The sequence below is a fragment of the Xenopus laevis genome, chromosome 1L, assembly GCF_017654675.1.
Source record: "Xenopus laevis strain J_2021 chromosome 1L, Xenopus_laevis_v10.1, whole genome shotgun sequence".
NCBI classification, from domain to species: Eukaryota; Metazoa; Chordata; class Amphibia; order Anura; family Pipidae; genus Xenopus; species Xenopus laevis.
This window is the reverse complement of record NC_054371.1, coordinates 233,540,975-233,562,418: the sequence shown is the minus strand read 5'-3', so window position 1 is coordinate 233,562,418 and position 21,444 is coordinate 233,540,975. Positions and strand designations below refer to the sequence as shown.

At 43.8% G+C, this 21,444-nt stretch overlaps 2 protein-coding genes across 3 annotated transcripts in view; one reads left to right on the top strand and one right to left on the bottom strand.

Moving 5' to 3' along the window:
- Window positions 1–6,338, top strand: part of XB5900382.L (provisional ortholog of myosin heavy chain 3 L homeolog) — a 54,176-nt gene extending 47,838 nt beyond the window's left edge. The window contains exons 23-29 of the mRNA XM_018268015.2: window positions 36–182; window positions 281–387; window positions 2,055–2,248; window positions 2,697–2,786; window positions 3,221–3,386; window positions 5,771–6,007; window positions 6,101–6,338. Coding sequence (XP_018123504.1) covers window positions 36–182; window positions 281–387; window positions 2,055–2,248; window positions 2,697–2,786; window positions 3,221–3,386; window positions 5,771–6,007; window positions 6,101–6,133 — 974 coding nt within the window. The 3' untranslated portion in view covers window positions 6,134–6,338. The remainder of the gene's footprint in view (window positions 1–35; window positions 183–280; window positions 388–2,054; window positions 2,249–2,696; window positions 2,787–3,220; window positions 3,387–5,770; window positions 6,008–6,100) is intronic.
- Window positions 6,339–6,459: 121 nt separating this feature from the next.
- LOC108719266 (inter-alpha-trypsin inhibitor) lies at window positions 6,460–20,349 on the bottom strand. Of its 2 annotated transcripts, none has more exons than XM_018268026.2 (6): window positions 20,046–20,349; window positions 10,515–10,709; window positions 10,138–10,314; window positions 9,121–9,174; window positions 8,142–8,220; window positions 6,460–6,621 (listed from the first exon to the last, which is right to left on the bottom strand). In XM_018268026.2, exons 1-6 carry the CDS (start codon window positions 20,107–20,109, stop codon window positions 6,570–6,572), a joined length of 621 nt encoding a protein of 206 aa, XP_018123515.1. In that variant the 5' UTR covers window positions 20,110–20,349; the 3' UTR covers window positions 6,460–6,569. The 2 variants fall into 2 exon arrangements, with proteins under 2 accessions (XP_018123515.1, XP_041426932.1); XM_041570998.1 differs by lacking the exon at window positions 20,046–20,349 and adding an exon at window positions 10,829–10,927.
- Window positions 20,350–21,444: the final 1,095 nt, after the last annotated feature.

Below are 21,444 nucleotides of genomic sequence, written 5' to 3'. Positions count from 1 at the left end.
GCCTTTTGCCTGGCTCCTGTGTGTTCCTGCCCCAGACTACAAGGGACGACTGTGCCACAGAAAATATTGGGCAATGCTGAAGGAGATGAAAGAGCAGCAGATGAGACTCCTCCAGCAACAGCGAGAGAGAGAGGAAGAAGCGGAGAGAGAGCGCCAGAGACTGAAGGAGGAGGAGAAGCTCAGTAAGTGATGAAGCTGTGGGTGATGGTCCCTCTTCTTCCTCCTCTGTAACCTCCCCTGAGTGAGCAGAGACGTCTCTTACTGGTTTTTCTTTCCACAGGGGCCTTTACTCCCCCAGTTCCTGCACCTCGGAAGAGACCCCTGGCACCAAGACCTTTGTCAGTATCCCAGCCCCCCGTCCCTCGGCCGAGGAGTCGGCTGTTTGAGGTGCAATAAATGTGAATTGTATAATAGTGTATTGTGGGGACGTGTCACATAGAGGGGGTGGGAGATGTGAGTAACGTGACATAAACCATATTATTTAATTAGTGACAGTGAGTGAAGATTGTATAAAACATATACAAATATATAAAAAAAAGCCCAGCAGTGCAACACTGTATAGTAGTGATGTAGAGTGTCACACACAGGTCACATAGGTCAAATACGTGCGAGTGAGAAAAAGAAGAAGGGGCACCACTGAGTGTCATATTGGAATAGAATTCTACTCCGGGTCATTAAACAGCTCCTTCTGGACTCGACCCACATGTTTGATATAAATGTGACAGTAGCTAATGAGGAAAGGGAAGGGGTTAGAATGGGGGACGGATGTTGTCTAAGTGTTTGGCTTCTGGGTGACATTTAGGCTTGTGACACACCGGCAGATTCGGGGAGATTTAGTCACCTGGCAACTAATCGCCTCTTCTTCTTGGCGACAATCTCCCCGAACTGCCTTCGCGTGTCTTCCCGTCCGCTATAGTGAAAAGTCGCCTGCGTTAAAGCACACGCGGTGCTTCGTTTTCCAAAGTCGCCCAAAGTCACCAGGCGGCTAAATCTCCCCGAATCTGCCCGTGTGTCACAAGCCTAAATCTAGAATATTCCTCCAGGGCACTTTGGGCTCCAGTTTCTAGTTCCTTCCCTCCCTCCCAGGGACACTAAATATTCCTGCCCCCCCAGTCTGGGAATGAGACGTATTTGCTCAGCTGCCTCCGGAATAGTCGTTATTGTACTTTGGACCCATGTGACTCGTTACAGATAACTTGAGCTTAAATGCCAAGTGTTTCCTAATACAAAGAAAATGTTCCAGTATTTATTAGTAAATGTATATTAATGGCGATATAAACTGCTTAGAATTACATTTTATTTTCTGAGGGAAAATCCTACTTTTAAATTTGCACCCCAGCAATGAAATAAAGAAAATAATGGGCAGAATGGGGGTCTGTTGAGAGGGAGCAGACCCTGTAGTTGCAGGGGGGTGGGGCAGGGGTGTAGGGGGCCCAGTAAGGCCCTGATTAATGAGCCAATTCAATAGGTCAACTTACCAGTGTTTTGGGGCCCTAAATTGCATTTGCTCTGGGGCCCAGTAACATCTAATTGTGCGATTGGCAGAAGGACTGGGACTGTGGGGCCCTTAGTGGCTCGTTGCAATGGAGACACCCAGGAACGTGTGGGTCACCCCCCATTAAGTACATGTCAAGTCCCTGTATCATGTAAAGTCCATTTCTGTGGATGAGCCCCAAACCTTTGCTCAGGTGAGAGGGTCCATGAACCCTGGGCCCATTATCACCCCCATTGTTACTCGAGTACCTGAATCTTCTCAGTGACATGAGGGTGTTGGAATCCAGTATTCCGAGGCAGGAGGTGCCATTATGTCGGGGGGTAGATTTCTGTTCATGTCTGGTGGTATTTAGGGGCAGTGTGTGTGGAAGGTCTGTCTGTCCTTTCTCTATGATGAAAGACTTCCCCTCGGGCTCAGCCTGTAGCTCTGTCCCATATATCTCCATTGAGTATATAATAGTCTGGGTATTTCAGCTGCCCCTGTGCATAAAGGATATAGGGGTATGAAAGGGATGTGCTGGCACTTTATTCACCACTAATTATACGTTTCCATTCTGCAGCTCTCCCCATTTGATAACCCTAAAGCAGCTGCTGTGGGAACCCCACTATCAGCAGTAAAAGGTGGGGAGCGTGAGCTCAAGAGGCTTCAGAGACGCAAAACCCTGCAGTGGTTTAAAGAGACCCAGGCCAGCAAAGTTCTTGATGATGGAACCGGAACCACCTCCCTGTGGCTGCACGGCATGATCTCACGCAGGTACTGCAAGGGTTAATCTTCTGTACTCTGCGGGGGATCCTAGCTATACAGGGAGGTAACTGGGAGTTGGACAGAGATATACAGGGAGGTAACTGGGAGTTGGGCAGAGATATACAGGAGTAAATCTACAGGGAGGTAACTGGGAGTTGGACAGAGATATACAGGGAGGTAACTGGGAGTTGGACAGAGATATACAGGGAGGTAACTGGGAGTTGGACAGAGATATACAGGGAGGTATCTGGGAGTTGGACAGAGATATACAGGGGAACTCTGAGCTTTGGTTCTGATTGTGCCCGAGGGGAGAGTTGTGGTGAGGGGGGCTTATTTATATTATTATTATATTTAGTATTTGGGTTGAAGATGTTACTTTTAGCCCAGTTTCGTGAGCTTCCCCTCAGTCTATAAATCATTATTTGCCCTTATTGTTCTGTATTTGATTTATTTGTAGAGAGGCAGAGAACTTACTGCTGGATAAAGAACCCGGAGACTTTCTCATTCGGATCAGCCAGACCCGCGCAGGGTATATCCTCACTTACAGGTCAGAGGTGCTGGGAGTTCTGTACTGTGGGATTATGGGAAATTGTAGGCGGGGCTGCTAATTAGAGGGGGAGACTTAGGCCCCTGTTACACGTAACCCCCCAGCTCAGACTTCTGTACATTCTGCTGAGCAGCAGCTTCAGACTGGGGTTCAGCCCTGGCCTTCCAAGTCCATAGAGACCCCAACTGCCCCCATAGGCCCAGACTATACTGACTGTCATCTTATAGCAGCTGTGATCAGACCAACACCCTAAACTGTCAGGTAATGAATAACAAGAGGGTCCCCCTTGTGAGGAGATTCTATAGGAACCTCTAGTCCCAAAGGCTGGAGATGTGTCTGAGCTCCAACAACTCCTTCAGTCCCATGACTAGAGCACCCAGCACCCTCACCAATGGCCTCAGTGGGTGCCTGATGATCTAGTCCGTCTCTTGCAGGGGGGAGTCTCGCTGCCGCCACTACATGGTGTGTGTTCAGTCTAACGAGTGCTACGTGATTGTGGGTGAGGATCGGGCCCATTCGTCTCTCAGTGGCCTCATTCACTTCCACCAGAGGGTTGGAATCCAGCCGTACGGAGAAGTCCTGAGACATCCCTGCGCGCAGGTAACTTCACTCGCCTGCGGGGGAATCTAATGGGGGGAAAGGAGGGTTCAGCTCTTGGGCTCCTGCGGGGCTCTGGATTATACGGATCAGAACTGGCACGTGAGGTGCCCCCTCTAATGATTATAGACTGGGAATGAAAGGAGGGTTCAGGAGGGGGATACTGTGGGACCTACACTTGCTCTTCTGGGGGGTAACATTGCTTAGGAATGGAAGGAATATTGGGGGAGGAGTTATTGGGGTACCCTGCATGTTGTTTTGGGGTGTTATAGTGTGCCAATTAAAGGAAGGTTTGAAGCTGTATATATGGGTGACCTTAGCCTTTGTCTCCTGGGGGGGAGGTTGGGTTTGAGAGGAAGGTTCATTGTTGGGGTTCCCCGAGCCCAGTTTCCTGCTGGTGGGAATGAAATAAATTCTCAGGAATGGGAAAGTAGATACTGGTGAGTCTGGACTTTCCTGTGGGGGTGAGAGGGTGGCATGAAGTGTAGGTTTGGCACATTCATACTGGTTTATCTGCTCCACATCCGTTATCTGCAAAGGGACACTATAGGCAGCTACATGGCAACTCCTGCTGCTACACTTTATTCTTATACGTGAGATTATATGGAGTTCTCTCTACATTCTAAACCATCAGTCACCAGCCATAATGGATTGATTGCTTCGTTATTGGGGGAGGGGGGGGTTAGTTATATAAGGGACAGTAATGAAATAGAGAAAGTACAGAGAAGAGCGACTAAGCTGATAAAGGGAATGGAAGGGATCAGTTATGGGAAAAGGCAAGTTGTGATTGTTACACTGGAGAAGAGACAGTTAAGGGGGATATGATCACTATATATAAATATATAAGGAGATATGATCACTATATATAAATATATAAGGGAATATGATCACTATATATAAATATATAAGGGGGGTATGATCACTATATATAAATATATAAGGGGGGTATGATCACTATATATAAATATATAAGGGGATATGATCACTATATATAAATATATAAGGGGGATATGATCACTATATAATAAAATATAATAAGGGGATATGATCACTATATATAAATATATAAGGGGATATGATCACTATATATAAATATATAAGGGGATATGATCACTATATATAAATATATAAGGGGATATGATCACTATGTATAAATATATAAGGGGATATGATCACTATATATAAATATATAAGGGGATATGATCACTATATATAAATATATAAGGGGATATGATCACTATATATAAATATATAAGGGGATATGATCACTATATATAAATATATAAGGGAATATGATCACTATATATAAATATATAAGGGGGATATGATCACTATATATAAATATATAAGGGGATATGATCACTATATATAAATATATAAGGGGGATATGATCACTATATATAAATATATAAGGGGATATGATCACTATATATAAATATATAAGGGAATATGATCACTATATATAAATATATAAGGGGATATGATCACTATATATAAATATATAAGGGGATATGATCACTATATATAAATATATAAGGGGGATATGATCACTATATATAAATATATAAGGGGGATATGATCACTATATATAAATATATAAGGGGATATGATCACTATATATAAATATATAAGGAGATATGATCACTATATATAAATATATAAGGGGGTATGATCACTATATATAAATATATAAGGAGATATGATCACTATATATAAATATATAAGGGGATATGATCATTATATATAAATATATAAGGGGATATGATCACTATATATAAATATATAAGGGGGTATGATCACTATATATAAATATATAAGGAGATATGATCACTATATATAAATATATAAGGGGATATGATCACTATATATAAATATATAAGAGGGATATGATCACTATATATAAATATATAAGGGGATATGATCACTATATATAAATATATAAGGGGATATGATCACTATATATAAATATATAAGGGGGATATGATCACTATATATAAATATATAAGGAGGATATGATCACTATATATAAATATATAAGGGGGTATGATCACTATATATAAATATATAAGGAGATATGATCACTATATATAAATATATAAGGGGATATGATCACTATATATAAATATATAAGAGGGATATGATCACTATATATAAATATATAAGGGGATATGATCACTATATATAAATATATAAGGGGATATGATCACTATATATAAATATATAAGGGGGATATGATCACTATATATAAATATATAAGGGGGATATGATCACTATATATAAATATATAAGGGGATATGATCACTAACAGGAAACAGAAAAGCATTTGTGGATAATGAAATAAATTAAATTCTATGTATTTACAGTTTATCATCGTCTTCTCTCTGCAGGTAAATCACTGGACACCAGACTGTGAAGAGTTAAAGTTTTTGACAAGGACCCTGTCACTGGGGGATGAGAATGATTTGTCCAAAGAGGAGACCAGTCCCCCAAGTTCTGTCCATAAAGCGTCGGCTTGTGAGAAGGTGAATAGACAAAGATACAGCAAAATGCAAAGTGAGGAATCTTCTCGCTCCCTCCCCAGATTTCATAAATCAATTCGATTGGCAATGAGGGAGATCCAACAGGTGAGCCCCGCCCCTCTGTGCAGCAGTCCTGTCCTGCTTTATGGCAGCTGAGATTGAAGCTACTGGAGGTACATTTGTCTTTTATCCCCACAGGTCTCCCCATACCCCCCAATTTCTGACTCCTGACAAACCGTCTGTGAATGAGAGAGAATTTCATGGTGGGAACATAAGAGAATGGAGCTTGAGCCAAATGAAGAGACTCTACCTCCGCCGACCCCTCACTGGGGCGACACAAACACATATAAATATATATAAATATAACTCAGCAACTTTGGCTCTTCTGGTGACAATTTATGCAAAAAATAAATCTATAGGTTGTTTTTTTCTTATACACAGAGAAGTGGTTTATTATCTGCTCCCTCTAGGGGGGCAGCTCCGTAATGTTGGGGTGTCTTTGGGAAGGGGGACCCAGCAGGTCAAGAATTTCAACAAAATAACCAAGAACCATGAAATACAGTTATATTTATGTTTATTTTCTTAAAGTTCATTGAACCAAAAGTAAAAAAAAATCAATTTCACAGATAAAACCCCCCTCGTCTGCTCAGAATTTGGGCTTCAAATCTCATGTCATCTCCACCGTTGGGACCGGCTTGTGTTGCTTCTTCAGCTTCTTCCTGAAACGACACAACGGAGATTGAGTGTATTGTGTATATTCCCCCTATATATATATTCATCTACATATGCCCCTATATATATATATTCATCTACATATGCCCCTATATATTTCACTGTATATTCCTCTACATATTGCCATATCAATTCTTCTGCATATTTCTCTATATAGTCCTCTATATGTTCCCCAATATATTCCCATATATATTAATCTACATATTTCACTGTATATTCCTCTATATATTCCCCTATAAATTCCTCTGTATATTTCTCTATATATTCCCCGATGTATTCCTGTATATATTCCTGTACCCCTGACTCAGCAGATTGAGTGGAATGGGTGCCAGTATATAACAAGTATATAATAAGTATTTGGCACCTTTCCCCAGTGTCCCCCACAGACAAACATTACACAGACCCCCGGGGGTGTAGGGGACATTTGTGCCTCACTGGAACGTTCTGACCAGCCATGTATTTACATGACAAGCCCCATTGTGTTGCCCCAGTTTGTCCCCGTTGTGTTGCCCCAGTTTGTCCCCGTTGTGTTGCCCCAGTTTGTCCCCGTTGTGTTGCCCCAGTTTGTCCCCGTTGTGTTGCCCCAGTTTGTCCCCGTTGTGTTGCCCCAGTTTGTCCCCGTTGTGTTACCCCAGTTTGTCCCCGTTGTGTTGCCTGGGAGAAGAGTGGGGCTGAGCGCGGCTCCCTGTTGTGTTACTTGGGAAAGGGGGGGGGGGTAATGAAAATATATTTAATATTGGGGTCAGTGGGGCTGGTGGATGTGTTGTATGAGGAGGAGGGAGAATTAAAGGGGAAGTTCAACTTCCAAACATTTTTTCAGTTCATTTGGTTTCAGATTGTTCCCCATAAACAAAGACTTTTTTTCAGTTACTTTCCAAATCTCATTATTTTTTACTGTTTTCCCAAGATTTAAGTTTAATGTTTGTGTCTCTGGTGTTTCTGTCAGATCAGTGACCCAGGAGCTTCTCAACTGTTACAATTTCTTACAATCAGTTCCAATTAGTTGGTCCATTTCTCAGTAGGATCTATGGGGAATATAAGTGTAACTATTGTATCAATTCTAACAGTTGCCTTTAATGTCACTCAGGGATTCTGCTCAGCAGGGACAAACACATCGATCAACTCATGGATCAGTTACAGGGTCGCTGACCCCCCTCCCACAGCTGCTTCACAAACACATAAGAATGGGAACATGAATCTTAACACTTCAATATTAGAAAAACAAATAGAAAGTCATTGGGAAAGTTTTTTTTTCTGGGGAAATTAACTGAAAACAGTGTTGGAAGGTGAACATGGCCTTTAATCAGAAGTGAGAAATAAAGTGCGTGGAATTCTGCGTCACATTAGTAAATGACATGCAAATTGCAGCCGACGTTATGGTGGAATTGTGGGAAAGAACAGTGCATTGTGGGTATAGAGGTTTGTACAGGTTTTAGCTTTGACTTGTGTTATTAAATGAGACCTGAAATGTAGAGGAACAGTAAGTGACCCTGGAGAGGGAACTCACCTCTGCACCAGGTATAACGAGAGCGTCACCAGGAACGCCGCCCCGAATACGACTCCACATATAATTCCAATAACCAGACCTGAGAGACACAATGTATAGAGATATATATATACCGTATATAACATGGATTCACCAGCCTCTCGTATATATCAATGGTCCCAGTTTTACATCTGAATCCAATGTTTTGCTTGGGGACTTTTATCAAAGAGAATCGTAACCCTAAAGATAAACTCTCTCTCTCACACGTGTATATATAGTGAATAAAGTACCCCCTCTTGTAAAATATAAGGATATTATAAGTTACCGAGGAGTTTCATGACCATATAAAAGTACGAGGCCGAAGGCCGAGTGTTTTTATACAGGTCATGGAACTCCGAGGTAACTTCTAATATCCTCATATTTTACAACTGGGGGTACTTTATTAATTATAATACACAAATTTTAGTGAGTCATGTGACAGAAATGACATCACTACTCACCGTTTATAACTGATGACATCACTACTCACCGTTTATAAGGATATAATTTACAAGATATTCATGGCTTTTGTGTATTATATATATATATATATATATACACACACACACAGTCACACACACATATACAGACACACACACACACAGTCACACACAGTCACACACACACAATGTCACACACACATTAAACAAAACATTCCTCCAGCCCCTGAGCGACACCCCATGAATCAGTAACACAATCACATCACACAGTCCATTTATTACACAAATTATCCACATTCCCAAAATCAAGGCAGTAGCAGACCCTGGGGCCGTTTCTCTCTCGTATTCTGGAGTCGTTCCCAGCAGTGCAGGATTTAAGGTTCAGTTCGTGCCCTTATGACTTGATGTGGTATCTATGGATGTACCCCCCTCCCCCGTGTATTACCCCTCCCAGTGTAACGTGGGGATTAAAGCAAACGACATACTGGAGATTTAGGGGCGACACCTGAGAGGCCACTTACCTGCGTCTGTCTCCGACGCCTGCTCCCCACTCACATCTGCTCCCCCAGTTCTTCCTGATACACGAGATATAGAATCAGTATTAACTTCTCACTGTCTCACCAGGAACATACAAGTCTGTCTCATTACTTATATATTATATTATATATACACCTTTCTACTGGGATAACTTTAACCCTCTGATATCCAGTAATGGGAAACTTTAACCCTCTTATAACCAGTAATGAGAAACTTTAACCCTCTACTAACCAGTAATGAGAAACATTAACCCTCTGATAACAGTAATGAGAAACTTTAACCCTCTGCTATCCCTCCAAGCCTATAGACTGTCAAAGGAATCAAGCTGGACATGGATTTGGCTACTGAGTCAGATATGAGCTGCAAGACCAGTGACCCCCATATCAGATTAACATGTTAGTGGAGGGTTAAACATTGGGCCAAGCCCCCCATGTCAGTCACTTTAGGAACAGCAGGTCCCTCTATTATCCACTAGGAATCTCTGGGGGACCCAAGGAAAGGCCCATGTCACACGTATTGTTGGGTTAGGGGTACAATTAGGGTTATGGGTAGGGTTAGGGATAAGTTTAGTGTTAGGGATACAGTTAGGGTTAAGGACATAGTTAGAGGGGTTAGGGATACTGTTAGGGATCGGACATGATTAGGGTTAGGGATAAGGTTACAGTTAAGGATATAGTTTGGGTTAGATATACGGTTAGGTTAGGTTAGGATACCGTTAGGGTTAGGTATAGGGTTAGGGATAAAGACAGACTAAAGCATATGGATAGGGTTAGGGATACAGGGTTAGGGTTAAACCCCTAAAGAGTGAGGGATACAGATAGGGAAAGGTCTAGGGATAAAATTAGGGTTAGGGATAAAGACAGAGTTAGGGAGACAGAAAGGGTTAGGACTTGGGTCCATCTCTGCTTTGGAATATTTTGGTCTCTTTTTGAATGCAGATCTATTTCAGGGCACTGATTGGCTGCTCCTCTGTATTAGGGTTAGGGTCCCTCTACACCCACCTTTCTTGGGGTTAATACACAGACTGGTGCAGTTGTCCTTATTCTCAAATCGGTTGCCGTTTCCCTGACAGCCGCTGTACAGGAAAGACTCGCAGAGCTTACGCTCCTTATTATAAGACCACATGGGTATCAAGGCCAAGCAGGGTCCTGACTCGACTGGGAGGTCACACACGGCATCTGCGGGGGCAACAAGCGAAGAGAAACAGTCAGGGTTAATGGAAGGGAAACAATGAGAGAACTATAGGGAGCACAAGGTTGAACTACAAACATACGACACAGGTCACTGGGATATATTATATATTTATATCTGAGAGGCAGGGGTGGAACTGGGGGACAGGTAGATACAACTAAATATTGTATTTAGGGGAGACTCTCACCCCCTGGTGGGTAAATATTGTCGTAGTCACTGGAACACGTCATCAGACATTGCTTCTCGCTGGTGAAACTGTTGCGAGTCCCGCGTTGCTCTCCTTGTACAGTGGGCTTACACTTCCCCATCATTTTGTCATACGACCATCTGATCACTTTCCCCCCTTTAGCGTTCGATTCCATTGGCTCGTTACAGTCGTAATCTGAAATGAAAACACAGTGGGTGCTGTGAGGGTGGAGGGAAGCAAAAGTAATTGCACCCCTAAAACTACTGTCTCCCCTAAACATTGAGACCATTATTCTATATAGAGGGAACTCGTGCCTTGGTTTTTGGCCCCATTGGGCCCCAATAGAACATCTGCTCTGTCATGTAAATGTCATGTAAATGTCATGTAAATGTCACGGATCAAACATGGAGCAGGGATACAAGAAGCTGAACTGTACAAGCAGTGGATTGGTCAGATCTGATCATGTGACACTGCTACAGCCTCAATCACTATTCAGCGCTCACACTCAGACAGCAGATGGAGCTCTCATCCCGACTAGAGAACCCCAATAAGTGATAACGGTTTGTATAATAAACTGCTCAGTCCTATTTGCTTGAGATTATGCACAGAATATCATTTAAATGAAGTCGTCCCAGCCAGGGCAATTAAAGGAAAACTATACCCCTGAATAACGTAGATGTCTATAAAAAATATATTGAATAAAACAGCTGATATGTAAAACCCTGCTGCATATAAATAAATGATTTTCATAATAATATATATTAGTAGTAGCATGTGCCACTGGGAAATCCTAAATAGAAAACCATTTTAAGAACTAAGGGCCACCCCCTGGGCTCCTATGATTGACAGTGCGCACTAACACAGCAAGGACACACACACTTGTTAGATCACATGAGCCAATGAATGGACAGGGTTGTGTCTTTTGTCCCACACTTACAGTAAGACCCTCAGTGTTTGTGCTCAGCTCATCTCTGGGGACTCACAGACCATCTCATTGAAGGTAAGAAATGTAAAAAGGGAAAATGTACTTAAATATATATATAGATTCTTTAATATGCCACTTGATATGATATATCTCTTGCTTTAGGGTAAAGTTTTCCTTTAAAGGGTCTATTCACCTTCAAACAACCAGTTGGTTTCAACTAAATAAAGACTTTTTCCAATGACTTTCTATTTTCTATGTGTCACTATTTTTCTAATATTGAAGTGTAAAGTGTCATTTTTCACCTTCTGAAGCAGCTCTGGGAGGGGGAGGTCGCCGACCCCCTGTTCTAAACTGATACATTTAGTTGATGCATTTGTTATGTTTGTCCCTGCTGAGCAGAATCTCTGAGTTTCATTCCAGGCAGCTGTTAGACTTGATACAATAGTTACTAATATTCCAGAGATGCTGCTGAGAAATGGATCAACTCAATGTTGTAAAATTGTAACAGAATCTGCACCTGAATTACTGAGCTGTCACTCAAACACCAGAGACACAAACATTACACTTTACACTTAGATTTTGGAAAAACAGTAAAAAATAAATCATGGAAAGTAATTGAAAAAAAGTCTTTATTTCTGGGGAACAATCTGAAACTCAGTGAACTAAAAAAAGTGTTTGGAAGGTGAATTTCCCCTTTAAGCCATTTGTTGGGTAAGAAAGCCACAAATCAAATACTTGGCATATATATAAAAACAGGACCGGCACACAGAAGCACTTGCAGGGGTGTCAGTGCCCAACAAGGGGACTTTCCTCCAAAATGTTGTTTTTTCACTTTTGACTAACAGGGAAGATCCCGCTGCCAGTGAGTCTGTGTGCCAGTCCTGTTTTCCCATATACACTGAGGGTGCCGTTCCCTCCCAGCACTGGGGCACCAGTTGGCCATTCCAGGTTTTAAATGGAATTACTGGACACCATGGAGCTGCTGCAGAACTTCTTATGTCTGTAGCGCTATAGTAAATTGAGTGCACCTAACTCTACTATGGGCTTCACTCCCAGTACATATGCTCTGGATGAGACCTTAAAATCTTAGGGAGTGAGCCTTCGCAGTGATGTGGAAGCAGGGTGTAGTGCAACTGTAACTGTATTCAGGGTGCAATTAATTGGGCACCAGTGGTTCTTATAACTTAACCATAGAACAGATTTATTGAGCACAGTATACAATCCTCAGTGGAGTGTACAATCAGCACATACAGGATCATACAGTACATTGAATAGGCAGTACTCACAGCACCTTTGGTCAGTATGATTCTCCTTAGATAGGAACAATACATGCAGCTTTGAGGAGGTACACCCAGTTTTCAGCCTTTTCCCTAAGTGGAACCTGAGGGGAATCTATCTACCCTAGGTCTGTACACTTAGTCCCTACTTCTGGGCAATGAGTACCCTGGGATCTTAATCCCACTACAATCCTCGTAGGAGCCTCAGACTGCTCAGCTAAATAATCTGACTGACTATCACTCCTAGAGTGATCTATTAAAGATATAAACTACACTGACTAAACTCTATTTAAGTTTAGGTTCCACAGGGGTCCTGTCTGCTTCCTCAGACCAGGACTCGCACAAAATGGACCCTGAAAGCATGGCTTCAGAAGATTTTATATTCTAGCACAATGCCATCTACTGGTCACTGTTAGAAGTATCAGGGGCCTAGCTTAGAGCAGAAAGAGCAAACAGTACCCCTCCCAACTGTATTTTAGGACCCAATTAGGTGTCCATAACATGGAGGGACTGCCTGACAATAATACTAGGGGCGGCTATTCTACACATCCCTACATGTCTATGGCAGGGACAGGACAGATTGCCGCACAGTCAGACTTGGGCACAAATTCTCAGTCCAACCCGACCTCTCACTATGTCCTTCACTACTTTATTTATTTAGGGGCCCTGTGGAACAGACACCTGTAGATGGATCTGATGTGTGTGTTTATGGCACAGGTATTTGCTATTTGCCCATTGGATCATTGTTCCACCCAAACTGGGAATCCCAAGGGCAATGTGACTTCACCAAATCTCCCAGTTGGGTCCAGAAGTCTTTGTCCTTGAGATGTTTTGTGGGACGTTGCTTGTTGCTCAGGAGAAGGGCAGGACTACTGTTTAACTCACTGGTGTGCCACTGGCCAGCCACTTATATGGACTGGTACTTTCAGGGCTACGACCGGACTACAACACCCATCTATGGAAGCCCTTGAAGAGCTGCTGGTACTTTCACTGCTGACCCAATGGTGGTCAAACACAGAGAAGTTCAGTGAGGAGGCAGCGGGTAAAACAGCAGAGGAACAATAAACAAATAATGAACATCTTGTAAAATACAAGTCCTTACATGAGTTTCTTCTGAGCTGTAACAGGAGACACACACTCAACAATAACAGGGGAGACACCCTAATACTGAGCAACTGCCTCCCACTGAGCAGAACTATGAGGGGTTCCATCCGGAGGGGAGGAGGTCTCTGTAGAGATCAATATGGCTGAGGTAGAGGGTGTGATAGTCCATTAACAAAGACTCCTCCTACAGTCACCCTTGTGGGGAGCACCCCAGCCCAAAGGGGGAAAGGGGCAATACTTCATCTTTAGCCCCCATCTCCTCACCCTGAGCCTGTGCTCCACCCAAGAACTGACAGCTGGAGGGAGCTCTCCCCTGGGTACCACTGGCCTAAAGGGAAGGGACCACAGTAGGCCCAGGTAGGTACACTTAGTATTTATGCCCTAAACCATTTCTGCTGGAGGGATTTGAATCTCAAGCTGGAAGCTATAAAGAGCTGCTCTCCAGGTCTGGACTGGGATACAAAATAGACCCTGGTATTTCCAGTACACAGAAACCCAAACAGCCCCGCAGAGGTAAGTCCTTGCAGCACCCGAGTAGCTGAGGTATCACGAATCAGAATGGGCAGCACTCCAGAATAAAGTAAAAATGTATTCATTCACAGACAGCAGGGCAGCAATTGCAACGTTTCAAGCCTAGCGCGGCTCCGGAGTAGCTGAGGGCCAGGCCCTAAGATGAAGGTGGTTGTTATAGGCAGAAGAGGATCCATAGACCATTATCCAGTCACTCACCTGGGACTTGCCATACGTGTTATTTACCCCCCACCCCACACTCTGTGTAATGTATCCCTCAGCCACTTCTCTATCCAGGTACAAATACTATGTTCCAGGCCAACATTCCTTCATTTAACCAGTAACCTTCTGTGTGACACTGTATCAAATGCTTTAGCAAAAGTAAATCACATCCACTGCCATCCCAGAATCAAGGTTCCTGCACATAAATAAATCTCTCTACTGGAAAAGAGAAATGTTTTGCATGACTTCATTATCAAGAAATGTAAAATAAAGAGACTCCTTTTCATGAATTCATGTCTACATGTGCTATTACTATATCCGCTGGTGTAACTATAGAGGAAGCCTGGAGGACAGGGGGGGGGGGGGGGAAGGGCCACAAGGTAGTTGTAAAGGATTCCTGCCTCCCTAGTCACACTCTTATCTGGGGTTGGGGAGCAGGGGATGCAGGGAGTGGCAGGTTGGGGGCCCCTTTTAAGATTTTTATATTATTTATATTTTTTTATTTTAGGACACACCCATATGCACGGGGCAAATTTGTCTATGGGCTGTCACCCACGGCAACTATTAAATTCTTGCATTTGTTCTTCTAACTGGCTAAAAAAAAATCCAGTAACTGGTTGCTATGGGTTACTGCTCACAGGCAAATTTGCCCAGTGTTGATAAATGAGCCCCATTTGGAACATAAAGCTCCAATGTGATTGGTTAATTTCAGATTGAGAAGTTCCCTGAGCCAAATGCAGTAGGTGACAGTGTTGTTCTCTGTGTATCTCCCTGTTACATCCAAAGAAAAAAGCAAATATTTGGGTGAAATTAGTATTGAGAAATGGAGACTTTTTTGTTGCTCTTCTTTTCCAAGAGGGAAATTTGATTCATTAATCTGAACCCATAACATTCCATTTCTTATGTAGACAATGGGACATTATTATTTTTAGGGTTTGGGATTAGAATATATTGGATATTAAAAGGGAGGTTCACCTTTCACTTAACCTTTAGTATGTTATACAATGGCTAATTCTAAGGCACTTCATTATTTTTTTTTTTAAACTTTTTGAATTTTTGAATTCTTCTTCTGACTCTTCCAGTTTTCAAATGGGGTCACTGACCCCATCTAAAAACAAATGCTCTGTAAGGCTACAAATATATTGTTATTGTTACTTTTTATTACTCATATTTCTATTCAGCCCTCTCCTATTCATATTCCAGTCTCTTATTCAAATCAATGCATGGTTACTAGGGGAATTTGGACCCTAGCAACCAGATAGCTGAAATTGCAAACTGGAGAGCTGCTGAATAAAAAGCTAAATAAGTAAAAAAAACACAAATAATAAAAAATAAAAACCAATTGCAAATTGTCTCAAATTATCCCTCTCTACATCATACTAACAGTTAATTTAAAGGTGAACAATCCCTTTAAGGGATGAATCTGCTCTTCCGTATAGCAGTGTAGTGACCCCGCAGCACAAGATCACGTGACTTATAACATGAAATATGAGAGTCTCCTTTAGCTGCAGAGAATCCACATTGAAGTGACTGTCAGTCATGATGTGAGGGTTGACCAATCCCTTCTACGTTACCCTTCCCCCTCTGGTGGGGCTCATCTACTGACCGACCCGCGTCCCACCAGCTCGTCTTTGACGGCACAAAAGGGGACAGGGCAGGTGCGCGGCTATAAATTGAGGCTGTTGCTGTTGGAAGTGTGAGGGGTTGGGTGAGGAGAGCCCACCCGAGCCCAGGCCTGGATTGTGATGAGGCCACTAATGGCCGGACCTACAGTGACTCTGGGGGGACCAGGGAATCCTGACGGCATGTGAACTGGGGGCTGGACTATCTCAATCTCCCACCTGCCCAGTCCTGGTGATTGTCAGCTCAGGGAACAAGTGAAGCAGTAGGGGGGGGTTGTGTGCACAATGGGGGGATGGGGGTGCACACGGGTGTGTGGGGGTGGGTAGAGGTGCTAGTGGCCTAGAGATGCTTCACATTAAAATCCAACTCTGACCAGGGTTGGACTGGGCCAGTGGGACGCAGGGAAAAAACCCGGGGGGCCTCTTCTCTCATGTGCCCCCCCTGCCCCATAACTGCCCCCAAACTGCTCCCTGTCCTTTCTGCTGTGATGTCTCCAGCCCGGTCACATCAAAATCTGTGTATGTGGCGCAGGGGGTGAGACAAAGGGGCTGCAGCAAAGGTCAGGAGGGTCAGGGCTGGGGGGCCAGAGACATCAGCTCCAGTGGGCCCCCCAGTCCGACCTACGGGTGTTGGTCTGATCTGAACTGTCACGTCATAACTGTCATTATATTTTAAATTGCCGAGGGCACCAGAGGAAAGAAAATGTGGGAAAACATAAAATAGTTTATATCAATCAGGATTTCTCTGTAGAAATGATTCAGAACTTGTGGCAAATGACTCTCACTGATTATTGGGCCACTGCTACTTGTAATGTCGGGCCACATTTTCATTCTCAGTTACGGTTGCGCCATTTCTGCGCTGATAACAGCAGCTTTCAGCTTGGGGCAGGGGCTTCCACCAATGAGGCCACTTCAGACACTCAGCCCCCTGTTGCTATGGGCGGCAAATATGCCACTCCTGGTAACTAAGAGCCAAATTTCCGTTTGTCAAACCAGAAACTCTTCTAGTACAGATTGTGCTCTCTGCCCTAGTGACCTGGACCGACCCCGACCCCCTCCGGTGCTGAAAAGGTGAGGGCCATGGGGAGGGGTGGGGTCGGCAAAAGGAAGGTCATCTCAGGCGGCAAATTGCCCAGGATCAGCCCTGGGTTGGGGGGGCAGGTGCTGATGTCATTTGGGGCGCGGTGATGACGGAATGGGCCTGGGGTTGGGGGGGTTGGGCAGCAAAGGGCAAATAGAGCAATAAAATGGGCCGTGTGGAGAGGGGAGTGAAGGGAGGGATTTATAGGCAGAGTTGTCACACACTTGTACATTTATTGGCTAATATAATGCCAGTTATTTCTCAATACCGGCCCTAGCGAGTGATTGGCCAATGAAATAGCAATTGGGTAACAACTTTATTCTCACTCCAGATTTAGGGTGAACTGAAAGAATGACATTCAATTAACATTCTAAGGGACAGATACGGATTTTTAATAAAAATGGGTCAAATTGATGACAAAAAAGAAGCAAGAAGCATAATAATAATAGTAATAATAATAGTAATAATAATAATAGCAATAATAATAATAGTAATAATAATAATAGTAATAATAATAATACACAGAGATTAGTCCATATGCAAAGAGTAGGGATGTCGCGGACTGTTCGCCCGCGAACTAATTCGCGCGAACATCGACTATTCGCGTTCGGCGAATGTTCGCGAACGTCGCGCGACGTTCGCCAATTTGGGTTCGCCTTAGCTGGCGCTTATTTTTGCCCTCTCACCCCAGACCAGCAGATACATGGCAGCCAATCAGGAAGCTCTCCCTCCTGGACCACCCCCACACCCCTGGACCACTCCCCTTCCATATATAAACTGAAGCCCTGCAGCGTTTTTTCATTCTGCCTGTGTGTGCTTGGAAGAGCTAGTGTAGGGAGAGAGCTGTTAGTGATTTGAGGGACAGTTGATAGTAACTTTGCTGGCTAGTAATCTACTTGATACTGCTCTGTATTGGAGGGACAGAACTCTGCAGGGATTTGAGGGACAGTGAGTTTAGGTTAGGTAGCTTTGCTGGCTAGTAATCTACCTTCTACTGCAGTGCTCTGTATGTAGCTGCTGTGGGCAGCTGTCTGTCCTGCTGCTGATCTCTCATCTGCATCTGTTCTTCAAACAACTGCCACCTAGCTGTCTAAATATCAATAATAATACCGTCTCCAGAAACACCTCCCGAGTGACGTTTTTCAAGCAGCAATAATATATTCCGTATCCAACGGCTGTAGTGTATACGTTGACCTTGCAGGCATTATTTGCCCAGTCTTTAACCAATTGCCACCTAGCTGTGTGAGCTTTTTCACATTCCGTGTCCAGAAACACCACCTGAGTGACGTAGTGTGATTTCTGCCCTTTACAGCACAAAACGCAGCGCTGTGTCAACAATGGATTTTTCAGATACATTTTTGCCCTTGATCCCCCTCTGGCATGCCACTGTCCAGGTCGTTGCACCCTTTAAACAACTTTAAAATCATTTTTCTGGCCAGAAATGTCTTTTCTAGCTTTTAAAATTCGCCTTCCCATTGAAGTCTATGGGGTTCGCGACGTTCGCGAACTATTCGCATGTTTTGTCGCAAGTTCGCGAATATGTTCGCGAACATTTTTTCCGCCGTTCGCTACATCCCTAGCAAAGAGACACATTAGGAAGGAGGTCCCTGTCCTGTAGAGCTTACACTCTAAGCTATCATGTTATATAAAGCTTCTATCCCCATAAGAGAAGCAAAGAATAAGCAATGTATAGTGAGTTTGTATCACAAGGGAAGGAGTATATTAGTAGTAATTGGAAGGTTCTGTTCAACTGCCATTATTTCAAGTGACAATAGTGTCTCTGTAAAAGGGATTTAGTTTAAAGGAGAAGGTTAGTTACCTGAGCAGTTTATTGGCAATAACTACAATAGTACAAACTATAAGATTATATTTATTCTGCAGAAAGCTTTATCATACCTGAGTAATCACCTCTAGAATCAGAGCCGTAACTGCCAGGGAAGCAGGGGGTGCGATTGGGCCAGGGCTTGACCCCCTCAGGGCCCCCCAGCAGCTCGCGCGCCACTGACTTCTTCAGTGTTTCCGTGCGTATGGAGGGGGGCAGGGGGCCCGGGCAGGGGGCCCGGGCAGGGGGCCCGGGCAGGGGGCCCGCCCCGCCCCGCCCCGCCCCCTCTAGTTATGTTACTGTCTAGAATCTCTCTGTTTGTTTAGGATAGCAGCTGCCATATTAGCTTGGTGTGACATCACTTCCTGCCTGAGTCTCTCCCTGCTCACTCATAGCTCTGGGCTCAGATTACAGCAGGAGGGGAGAGGAACAAACTGAGCATGCTCAAGCCCTAGCCCTGGAGGTTTAAGCTGAAAACAGTTAGTCTGATACAGAAGCCCATGAGTACACAATAGAAGGAAAGAAATGTGCTGTTTGACAGAGGACTCAGAGCAGCATTACTTTGAGGGGTTACTGGTGTATTTATATAGACCTTTCTGATAAGGCTTACTTACTTTTAGCCTTTCCTTCTCCTTTAAGCTCTTTGCTTTCGGCTTTCCATCGTCTATGAAGCAATTGTAGTATATTTTCTTGTCTATATTTAATTACATTTCAGGATTTGTAAATTGACTTAAACCTTGTTTTTCCCTTTAATAAAGAGATGGACTAATGCGACACTTTGGTATCTTTGTGTTCCAGGAACATCTCAGAGTTGAGTAGAAAATCCATTTGGGGAAAACCTTTTATAAAAGGGGACCTTTAAGACTTACTGGTTGGGTTGAGTTGGGAGAAACATGAGGAATATTACTAGAAATCTCTTCATGTTGTGACACAGGGAGAGAGAAGAATATGAGGAGATTCTCACTCACCTTGTGCAGAACTGACACTCAGAAGAGCCAGGAGAACAACCAGCAGGACTGGGACTGAATCCATCTTTGTCTTTCCTTTAGATCCAACGAGAGTTCAGTGATCAGGTACCACAGGGCCCAACAGACGGGATTGTGGGAAGGGGCACAGACTCCCAATGAGTTTATTCCCTGTATCCCGGTATTTCTCTGCGTATTTCCCTCTCAATATCTCCCCGTGTCCCTGTCGTCGGCCTCTCCCTTCTGTGTCTCTCGGCTGCTGCTCTTTGGATCCTGCTGAGACGGAAGAGACAAACTCCACTGATAAGAGGGACAGGGACAGATCTGGGAGGATTTATTGAGCCCTTCCCTAATGATAACAGTCAGTAATTCACCTGCTGGGGCCACACCTGTATTAACCTGTCACCTGCCACCCAGGTGAGACACCATAAACCCACCCCAAGCAAAGGGAACATGTGGGGTCCCTGTGACACAATGCTGGTTGCTAGGGCCCTGGTGACACAGACTTGTACTAAATGCTGGTTGCTAGGGTCCTGGTGACACAGACTTGTACTAAATGCTGGTTGCTAGGGTCCTGGTGATGAGATACAGAAGTGAATGGAGTCAGACTTTGCTCAGTATCTTTATGTCACATGGCAACACCCGCGCAGGGAGTCAAAGTGAAGGTTTCAGATACAAAGAGGGGATTTTTATAGGAGTAAATGTTCATTAATGGGCAGGTGTCAGCTCTGTCAGCACCTTCTGAAATCACAAACCAGCTCACCCAGCAAGATAGAAATGTGGGTGCTCATGGGAGCAGGGAGGTGCCCCGTTAATGTGCCACAAGCTTTAGCCCAATATCCCTGGCGGGATCTACAGAACCAAGAGCATCGGCTCCTGTGTCGTCTGGTACCAATAACTACACAAGTAGAAATCCATGGAAAAGGGTAAAACGTCTGTGTAAGTTCTACTTTCTGAGGTCGAATGTTTGGGTTGGAGAACTTAGAGGGGCCCCACCAGCTTTGACGTCTGCTCCTTTATGTGGGACACATTGTTATTGATAGAACAGTGTCAGGTGATCAGTGTAATTAAAGGCTGGGGTATGTCAGGTCCCCTCAGTTCAGTATGGAGGGGGTGTATATATACTGTATATATATATAAGGGCTTGGGGTGGTGTAGGGCCCAGAACTGTTCCTGGTTCCTCAGACTCTCCAGACTTCTGCTCCCAATAGACAAGGGATACACTGGACTCTCTCAGGACAATCTCACTTTATTCTTTCCATGGACAGCGATGCCAGAAAAATAACCAACCAATTATGTGACTCAGTCCTTTATAATAAGTAACTAGGGATGTAGCGAACTGCCGATTTGGTGTTCGCGAACGCCGGCAAAAAATGCGAACGTTCGCGGACAGTTCGCGAAC

What these genes read in the sequence shown, in the direction of transcription:
- LOC108719266 (XM_018268026.2), bottom strand. Translation starts at nt 20,109, where the DNA reads ATGGATTCAGTCCCAGTCCTGCTGGTTGTTCTCCTGGCTCTTCTGAGT. An exon ending in CAATATTTACCCACCAGGGG is followed by an intron (nt 10,315 to 10,514) that starts GTGAGAGTCTCC and finishes TTGCCCCCGCAG; the next exon opens with ATGCCGTGTGTGACCTCCCA. An exon ending in TCGTTATACCTGGTGCAGAG is followed by an intron (nt 6,622 to 8,141) that starts GTGAGTTCCCTC and finishes GTGTCGTTTCAG; the next exon opens with GAAGAAGCTGAAGAAGCAAC.